This window comes from Montipora foliosa, chromosome 6 (genome assembly GCF_036669935.1).
Source record: "Montipora foliosa isolate CH-2021 chromosome 6, ASM3666993v2, whole genome shotgun sequence".
NCBI lineage: Eukaryota > Metazoa > Cnidaria > Anthozoa > Scleractinia > Acroporidae > Montipora > Montipora foliosa.
Genome location: NC_090874.1, coordinates 58,948,584 through 58,958,583, shown reverse-complemented (window position 1 = coordinate 58,958,583; position 10,000 = coordinate 58,948,584). Strand labels below are relative to the sequence as shown.

At 41.2% G+C, this 10,000-nt stretch overlaps 2 protein-coding genes and 1 long non-coding RNA gene across 3 annotated transcripts in view; 2 read left to right on the top strand and 1 right to left on the bottom strand.

Moving 5' to 3' along the window:
• Positions 1-1,593: 1,593 nt before the first annotated feature.
• LOC138007960 (PIH1 domain-containing protein 2-like) lies at positions 1,594-5,897 on the bottom strand. The gene is made up of 3 exons (XM_068855109.1): positions 5,707-5,897; positions 4,102-4,776; positions 1,594-2,421 (listed from the first exon to the last, which is right to left on the bottom strand). The coding sequence occupies exons 1-3, from the start codon at positions 5,884-5,886 to the stop codon at positions 2,272-2,274; spliced, it is 1,005 nt and encodes a 334-aa protein (XP_068711210.1). The 5' UTR covers positions 5,887-5,897; the 3' UTR covers positions 1,594-2,271.
• On the top strand, positions 3,247-4,777 carry LOC138007964 (uncharacterized). Its single transcript, XR_011124147.1, has 2 exons — positions 3,247-3,607; positions 4,540-4,777. It is a non-coding gene; the product is annotated as an uncharacterized lncRNA (long non-coding RNA).
• Positions 5,898-5,975: 78 nt separating the features above from the next.
• The window catches only part of LOC138007950 (UBX domain-containing protein 6-like), a 13,492-nt gene continuing 9,467 nt past the window's right edge, over positions 5,976-10,000 (top strand). The window contains exons 1-3 of the mRNA XM_068855097.1: positions 5,976-6,290; positions 7,022-7,175; positions 8,329-8,408. Coding sequence (XP_068711198.1) covers positions 6,126-6,290; positions 7,022-7,175; positions 8,329-8,408 — 399 coding nt within the window. The 5' untranslated portion in view covers positions 5,976-6,125. The remainder of the gene's footprint in view (positions 6,291-7,021; positions 7,176-8,328; positions 8,409-10,000) is intronic.

The following is a 10,000-nucleotide window of genomic DNA, read 5'->3' as shown; positions in this document are numbered from 1 at the left end:
CTAAGCCACTTTAACTGAACAACAACGATATTTCTTAATTCGCGACTTTTCCTTTCCGGATTAAAAAATATTCCCATCCACACTTTCCGTATTCAAATCGAATTTGCCTGTCCACACGTGTCCAAAACGTATCCGGATTCACTCTAGTACTCAGGACTCCTAATGGAAACAGAGCATGCGCCATGAAGAAATAATATTGCCGGCAGCCATCTTGAGAATTGATTTCACGGTAAGGAACTGGGCTCGATCTTGTTACGTCATCCGGATTAAAAAAATCCCAGATTAGCGTCCACACGGGGTTTCGGATTCATAGCGGATTACCAGTTAAAAATTAGATCCGCAGCCCGCAAGGCCTACGGGTCAATAGCCCATGAGGCGAAGCCGAATGGGCTATTGACCCGTGGCTCTTGAGGGCGAAGGGTCTAATTGTTTTAGTATCACCCAACTAGTCGGACAGAAAAGGCAATAATGAAGTTAGCAAATGCAAATTGAAGAAATATTTATTTGGGAATAAAACGAAAGAAGGAGTCACGCTTTTCGCTACTCGAGGACTATTACTAATAGTCCACTAGTAGCGTAGCCAATTAAAATGCAGGATTTGCATTAGTCCACTAGTTGGGTGATACTAATAAAAAGTATCCACTCTGGAGAGCGTATTCAAAAAGTTCCGGATACGCTCGCGAATTCGCCGGACATGTGTGGACAGAAGACGTATCCGGAAAGAAAAAGTTGCGGATTAACAAATATCCGGATACGTGTGGACGTACCCTGGGTGCCAGAGGTTTTTCTTGCGCAGTTTCCGGTGTCGGTCATGTCTCTATTGTGACCCGCGCGAAAAACGCGCATTGGCCTGCGGCCGCCGAAGCGAAGCGAAAAATTTCCGTCCGCCGCGCGCGAGGAAAAAACTCTGGTACCCAGGGTAGCGTGAACGGGGCCTAAACCAAGTTTTTCTGACCGTGTCGGGGTACTGTCATGGCGTTTTTGAGGATTTATGGTCAAAGTTCAAAAAATTTCATCTTCATTACTCTAATAGCATTCAAGTCGTCTCTACATTAGTTTCTGCGCGATTTCAAATAAATTTAGAGGAAAAGGTTTGGCAAAATGTTTTTTAAATCGCCTTTATGCGAGTTACACCACGATAACTTGAAAACGATTAGCAAACGTCTTCAAGTTCGCACACGACTCATTCTTGCCCAACAGTCGCCAAAAACAGGTGTAAATCTGAGTATGTACACTAAAGTTGTCAATGGGAGAAAAACAATTTCGTCTCCATTTTGCGGATAGTCATTACCCGAAAAGTGCAGGTTAGAGTGTTACTTAAAGGGTGACCGTTTTAAAATGTGGCAGGCATACGTGTTAAAAGACCCAAGCATGCTGTCGTTCAACACACGCAATTTGCAGTAATGCTGATGCACAGACTACGCTTATCCTTGCATACGGAAACCCGCGCCCGCAGTGCGCGCGGCAGTCAAAACTGTGCTAGCGTTTCAATCATTTTCCCTTTCATCGGAAATAGTGCATTTCTGAGCGCAAACGACGTTGTTGTCGATCTACCCTGTCGAAAGGACGTCACCAAAGTATTTTTTCGCGAAGTTAACACAAATAAATACATTATCAACACAGTTTTGACATCTTCTTACACTTGAAAATATCATACTGAATACTTCTCAAAATAGTTAGAAAAAGCACAAATAACAGCCTAAGCACAACAGCTGACGTTCTAACCGCCGCTCGCGCAACCCAGTTTCGGCGACAAAGTTTGTTGACAAAAAAAGTTGCCACAAAACCTTTTAAACATGGTTTTCTGGCCTTTTAATTGCGAACAATTGACGTGACGTCGGATAGCACAGTTTTTCCCGCTCGCCGAATTCTGATTGGTCAACTTAAGTTTCAGTAGCTCTTGCCGTATGCACGGATGGAAATTAGAAAATTTCCTCGTGTCGCCAACAGATCATGCTCGTTTAATATAACGATTTTGAAAAGGCGTCCAGATGAAAAGTTGGAGATTTCTTTCCAGACAGCCATTTTCCTTCTGTATTTCCGCTGTCCTCTCAGTCCTCCAAGTTTTCAAGCGGGGCTATCTTTGTTAAGCAAAAGCCTTGCGGGCGTTCGAAAGGGGAAAGAGGATTGGGAACTGAGAACGTTCAGCCGGTGCTTTAAAACCGCCCCGCGCGGTCTAAAACCGCTCAGTTTAGTTCGGTACGCGCTTCTTGTGAACGCCACTGATCTAGACCTTCTTTGAACCATGTTTAACTATTTGCTGTGACACTCTTATTGCTTCGTGGACAGCTGAATGGGTAATTTCACAATCATCCTGTATGTTGTGGTATTAAACGTTGCCTCCGTCAGGTCTGGATCAACTTTTTCTGGTAGCTTAATACGAAGTTTACACTTCCCAGGAACGTTTAAGGACAATTCATTCTGGAAAGGAGGATACAAAGAAAGTTATGGCTAAAACCGTTACGGTTGGGGACTTCCATTATTCCAAACGAGCAGCAAAATATTGTAGGTCACGAGGTCATGTAATTCAGTGTTCACGGTCGGGCATAGACTGCAAAACAGTCGTTTTCTTCCATTTTCGGAAGGCGCGAAGCGCCGTAAGCGTGATCCTCGCGTGTGAAGCGCGGGAGCCTCACACGCCCGTAGGGCGTCTCTCCCCATTCTCTCTCGCCGTTTCTACACTCGCCTCAGACCTTTCGTTTGAATATTTACCGCGTCGCTTGCGTTCGCAAAAAAAAAACCAATGTCTTGCAGTCTAGGTCAGGCATTACCAGAGAGGATATCCGGTTGTTTCGCCGACAATCCGTTTCGCCAACGTTCGGGTGATTTTGCCAACGTCAAGAAGTCAATTAGCCAACGGACAAAATGTTTCATTCATATCGTCCTGCCAGCGATGACAGAGAAAATTTCCGACGGTAGAAGAGTGCAATCTCTTTTATTTACGGAATGATAGAATGAAAGTTATTTCCGATAAATTCAATCATGTTTTTAGAGCTCAAAGACGCGCTTTTTTTTTACCAGAGGAAAGACTAAATCGGCTCATAGTTATGAAACTCGATGAAGGGCAACAGAAATCAGCTTCGCCTGTTTTTAAAGTGACGGAAAATTCTGAGTAATTTCTCTCGTAACGATTGACGGCAAATATCCAGTTCATCTCTCTACTTTAACGTTTGCAAATTGAGTTCTACACATTGGCGAACTGACCCAAGGCGTCGGCGAAACAACCTTCTCAAACTCATTAATAATTCATAAGCCAAAAACAAAAGAAATCACTACCGTGAAGGAAGTTTTGATATGTGGTCTTAATTAGCATAAAATTTCGCCAACTTTGATCCCAAATATCTCTTAAAATACTGATTCCTTCGAGAAGCAATATCAAACACTCGAAAGAGTGTTTCATCAGATATCCAACCACCTCGAAATCGGTTATAAAACTCGGCCTTCGGCCTCGTTTTTCAACTCGCTTCTCGGTGTTTTGATATCCGATGAAACACTCCTTCTCGTGTTTGATATATTACGTAAACCCCTGAGATTAAATATCGCGTTTCGCGACGTAATACATGTCAATGCGCCTGCATATGTTGCATCAGTGCACTCATCACGTAAGGTAAGACCAGGTTTTGCGATTTTCTAAGAAACAACGACTCTCTGATTCCTCTTGAGCCAAAATGCAATACCAGTGGTTTGTAATTATGAAACTTAACATTTACTTGCGCAGCATATGCTGGCAGTAACCGTTCAGAGCTAACCTTTAAACTCTTATCACCGAGAGAACGTACCATATATTTTTTTTTCGGTAAGGGCTTTTTTTGTTAAGACAAAGGCAGAAGAAGTAACTCAAAGATATGTTCCGTATAGGCGACAAAAGCTAGCCATTAAAAATAAAGAACCCTCGTGCAACATACAAAGTAGGAGCAGAAGAGATGGGAAGGATAACACACTCTACATGATGTTTCTCCAGTACATGGAGAATGGAAAAGTAATACACTAGTTTTAAAAACCACTAGCAGATTTAATTTTATTCAATATCCTAACTGATAGTTCAACTCTGTCAGCATTTAAAATCTATGCTAACCTCTCACACAGTAGTCCACTCCTTACCTCACATGCATCCAATTGGCATTCTGATGATGACACTCCATTTGGCAAGTCCATCCTAACAATAACCCTTCGTGGCTTTGCAGTCTCTGCATCCTTCACTAAAACCTCATATTTAGGTGTGGTGGGCTGGGGTGTGAAATTTGTCGATGAGACTTCCTCGATAAGGGCTTTCTTTGGCAAGTCAACTGAGTTCTCAAACAACTTGATCCCAGAGGTTCCTTCAGGCTTAGTTTCAGACACTGCAATTGACGAGAGTTGCTTCAAAAGTGACCCTGGACTATCTGAAACTTTGGGGCTTTGCTTTTCACCATCAGTAGGAGTTATACCATGTTCCTTTTCATGCCTTAGGTATTGTCTTAGTGTTTTTGGATCACCTTTAAATGCCTTTTTGGAGTTTTTATACTTTCTTGAGAGTTGGATCTTCTTGGTGTTTTCTAGATAGTCAAGAGCAACATGAACAAGAAGGTTCCTTCGATCTTTGCTGTTTGCAATACCCTTGGTGACAACTGGATTAACTATAATGTCAACCACTGAATATGTCAGCTTTCCTTCTGCTTTCTCTTGAAGTTCCCCAGCCACGACTGGAATTGGGTCGTTTTCTGATTTTGGGGCAGGCATTTGCTCCCAGGTGCAGATGTTGACAAACAGCTCATGTGTAACCACCACTGAAGGAAGCTGAAGATAATGTTGATATAGCAAATTATTATTAATATTATCAAGTGCAATACAGGCCAAGAATTGGCCAAACCAAGACAATGAGAACTGGGTACCTTACTCCTTGACAACATTGTTATGACACACAGCCTAAGGTTTATCATTGATATGGTGTTTACCTTCCCTTTCGTCCGAAAAAATTTAGAAAGTATACATGTCATCGCAAAGACACCAGTGATGAAACTCACATTACCAGAACTACTATGGATAGGAAATATAAGTGAGGGATCATCACAGTTAATAAAGCAACTTCAGAAGCTACAAAGAAGCGTTATAAAGACCAGACTTGAATGGTCTGACTCGAAGCTATGATGGTGCAACTGCATTGCACACTGTGCTTCCACTGAGATATCTGGCCATCTGAAAGCTGATCAATTTCGATTTTCTTCCATACCCAAAGGAGGTTTTTAAGCTCTTAACAGAAACAACACGAGTACTATTTTTACTATTTTTCCCACTTCTAATAGATCTAGAATATTTTCGATTTTCACATGACGTCCCAGCCGCCATGTTGGTGTCCCCAAACAAAGAAATGGCGGTCATGTTGCTGCCCCGACCAAATCCTCCGGGAATTGAACTCTGTTATTATGCAAACGTCTTCTTTTGCTTTCATTGAAAATCATGCCTGTTGATCATGTAAGCGAAAACCAACAATAAGGCGAACTTGAACTGGGCGGCTCCCAAATGGCAGTTTGCAGGAAAACAACAAAGTTGAAACTAAACAAAACAACATTTAAACGTTCCTAAGTTGTAAAACTTAACGGTTAGCGCGCTGGACTCCGGATCGAGCGGGAGGGGGGCATTTGAACAAAAATTTTCCAAAAATTCAAATGCCCGGGGGGGGGGGGGGGATGTTGAAGCTTCAGTTTGACTGGTACATTATGAGCTTACCAAAACAGTACTGATGCAAAAACATGGTTCGGGTGGCTTAAATAAAGTAGAGCCTTCCTTTAAGGTCTTGTCAATAAATCGCTTGTATGCCTCAGGGTCCGACTCTGCGAGATCGTCAAGCATTTTCCACACACTATCCGCTTGACCTAATAAGATCTCCGATTCCTTCTCAGCCGCCATTTTGGTTAATAAATCGCGGAAGCCTGATAACAAGTGATGAAGAAACTCTGCTGCTCATGATTAGTAGCGTCCGACCGCTGCGAGAGGTTGTGATGAGCCCGTTTAAGTCAAAACACTGAGACGGGTTACGCGTATATGAATTTGTTTCTTACTTTTGAGAAAATAATAGTTATTTGTCTATTAGAATTCAATTTATTTGGATGTCTGTCAGGCAAAGTCTGTCCGGGAGTTAACAGAAAATGAAGAAGTTCTTCGAGCAAGTCAAATTGGATTACAAATTCAAAAAGGCGGGTGGAGGGCACGCTTTACAAGGAGGAAGTAGTACTTCGTCACAACAAGGTTCCACGCCACAAAGACCGGCTGCTAGAGCAGTACCAAGCTCAGATGCACAAAGGGCTGGACAGGTGTGTGGACTGGTGGGCCATTCATTCATATCGATCCCCTCCTCCAACCCCAATGGATCAGGTTTTTTTAAAGGGAACGTTAATTATTTTTGGGGGAAGGGTTGGTACAAATAGGTTGTAAACACTGCAAACAATTGTGCATTGGGTCTAATATCTTTATTCTTATACCTTTTTATTCATATATTGTATTAAACTTGAATATTATTTTCTTTTTGCTCTTTCTTCAATCAAGTTTGCTACCAAAATTTTAAGGACGGTGCCTACTAATTAAAGATATTTTTGCCCCGGTGTGTGATTATGCCGGAAATGTAGATCTTAACAAGAAAATTGGGGGTAACCACGCATTTTTAAAAGATAATTCATGAATAATATTATCTCAATAAGGCATGGGTACCCCCAATGTTCTTTTTGGATACCAAGAGTACTTACTAAGATCTACTTTCTCCGGATAGTTTTAAACCGCTCAAAAATATCCGTGTATTACTAAGCGTCACCGATAGGAAATCCGAGTACCGGTATCTCGAGATGCGCAGAACGTATGCGCAGTAACAATAGTAGGCACCGTCCTTAAGTTCAAGGCCTGGAACTAGAAGAATTATTTTATAACTGCAACTTCCCTGGTCTGCCCCCATTGACAAGTAAAATCGTCTGGCATTAGACAGAGTATTAAATCTATTTAAGTTCCCTCCTAGGAGTCAATGGGTTAATAATTTTCCTTTTTTGGAAATAAGGCTGCTTTGGAGAGATTTTCAAGTCATGAAAAGAATACTGTAAAACATCCAAAGTCTGCAACTGCCACATGGAAACACAGTGGTCAAGCAGGATCATCTTCGCAGAGTTCAGATGCTGGCAATGCCTTAAACCTTGAGCAGCTGCAGAGAGAAGGTGATTTATAGAGGATATTACATGGCCATGCGGAGATACAAAATTTCTCTTTGAGTGTTGAAAAAGCGAATGAGTGAAATGTTTTTGAACACGAGAAGAGAAATTTTGTATCTCCAAGCCATGATTTAATATTCTATTTATTATATAGACACCAGTGAAATACTAAATCATTTCACTTTAGTATCGAAAGGCACAATCTTTTTAAGATAATATGTTATCTTCATGTGTGAAGTTACCATGTTTTCGTGCGAAAGCTGATGTGGTAAATAAATTCATTGGTGTTTATATAATAAAATGGAAATTTCTGGTGGGATAATTTTGCAGGGGCAATAGACAAGAAATAGTTAAGCCGGACATGTTTAGACTTATGCAAATAAGTCCCATATTACGGCAAACTTGCATTTAGTAGATATCAACAGACAACTACCTTTCTTGCATGTACATACTTGTGGCAACTTTTAAGTTTAAATACTTGCACTGCACTGAAGGCAAAAATAGTGATGTAATTTTGATTGTGTTTTCCAATATGCTTTGGACTATTGAAAGTATCAATGATATATTCAGTTGATATTCCACAAACCATTTCCAGCAAAGAAATTCAAGAATGACTATCCTAACTGTTTCTGGCCTTCAGCACTAGTAATACACCTTTCAAGCACATGGCATACTTTGAAGGCGAGTTGGCAGTGATATCTGTATTCATAAATTTAGACTTACTTTGTTTACTATTTAAGCAATAGAGGACATTTTCTGGTTTTCCTTAGCCTCATCTAAAGAAAGTTATGCAAACCTGAGAAGCAGTTGAGGGCTGCATAACTGTCGAGAATTCTCCCAACTCTCCCGAGTGTTTAGATGAGGCTATGGAAACACGGAAAAAAAGTCCTCTATTGCTTTCATAAAATATTCCCTCAAAGATAATTCGACAAATAAAGGAAAATGCTGGTTTTTTTACTTCTTAATTGAAATAGATTTTCTTGATACACGCTTACATTGTATATTTCCTATCAGCCAATCAAAATGCGCACTGACAGGACATAACCAATCAAACTTTGCGTGATGTCACAGCCATGTTTCCATACTCTCATCTAACCACAGCTATTTACCAATGAGAGTGCGTGTACTATCCTAATTATTTTATAATTATTGTCATTAGTACGACAAGAGATGTCTACTGAAGGAGTTTATCTGAAGGGAGCTGAGATGGAAAATGTGCCTCCATCAGCTGCAGCTGAAGTGAGTGTATTATTTTATAGATTATACAAGTTTATTGAGTCTTTAGAAATTGATTTAAGCTCCCTGTGGAACTTTTCAGAATTAGCTCAGAACACATTCTGGGGGATGTTTTTCCTGACCAGATGTAATGAAGTAAGCTTTGATTCAGTCAGAATCGCCCCAAGGAAATCGCTGGTTCCTGTCTGTTCTGTCTGGCATGGTTAACCCATTGACTCCCGGGGGAGGGGGGGGGGGTAAAATTGTTTGGCATTAGACAGAGTAAAATATTACGTCTGGCCGGTTCAGGCCGGGTTGGGAGTCAAAGGGTGAACACCTGGATAAGTGACCATTTGAGAATGCTGTGCTGCACGCCTTGGGAAGTCTGGCTGATGTATTGGCCATCCTCTTTGCCTCCCACCTATACTTTTGAATTTGGATTGAGTTTCAGTCAGTCTTTACATTACACCATGAACTCTGCTTTTCTTCCCTGTTTGACCCGTTGACGCTTGGGAGTGAGACCTAATACAGGAGGCAGTGTGGCCCAGTGGTTAGGGCGCTAGCCTTGAGATGCAGAGATCCCGGGTTCAAGACCCTCTCTGACCACTCATTCAATTTGATCCTGGTTGTCCCTGGTTCAACTTCCCAGCTGCACTTGTAAATAGCCAACTGGTTTGCCTCCGGCCAGTTGGGATTCTTAACAGTTGTCGTTCTGTTCTGTCGTTTCGTTGTGTTTCGTTGGCCCTGAAAAGCCCCTATGGGGAGCGGCCAATTAAGTATGTATGTATGTATGTAGGTAGATTTACTCTGTCAACTGCCAGACAATTTTACTCGTCAATGGAGGGCAGTTCAGGACTCAATGGGTTAACAAGCTCTAATCCACTCAAACTATTTCCACATTAATTGACTCTCAGCTATTTATGTCTTGCTGTGGTGCGGTACTCATTAAAGTGGTACTACGACCAAAAAAAAGTTTTGTTTTTCCTTTGGATTTCAAAACTATGTTAACTAAACACTAACTGACCCAAGTTTTAAGTTCTGATTTTAAAAAGACACCTGTTTATTTTAGCTGGAATTTTCTTGTTTATTGGTCCGCCATTACTAACTTTAAAATCTTGAGAGAGCTGGGTCGAGGAGAAAATGACGTCAAACACTCACTAGTTTAAGAATGCAATGCGTGTGTACGCGGCCTAATTAATATGCAGCACAAGAGTTTCGGGCTTTCAGACTTTTCAACCCGTGTTTTGCATATATAATAAATTGCGTTTACACGCTGAAATTTTAAGCTAGTGAGTAAATGACGTCATTTTCTCTAGATCCAACCCTCTGAGGTCCAATTGGCCAGTTTTGAACGTGAGTAATGGCGGACAATGAAATCCAAAACTTACACTCAAAATAAACAGCCTGTGGATAAAACTCAAAGCTCAAAATTTTGCCAGTTAGGTGTTAAGCGAACACGCTTTCAAAATCTGAAGAAAAAAAGGAAATGATTTTTTGATCATAGTACCACTTTAATGGATGGTATAAAAGTTAAGAGGTGCCTAAGGCACCAAGGAAGCTGGCCCTTTGCAATTCATCCCCTACATGTAGGTCTGCAAGGAATGGTGACTAATAGG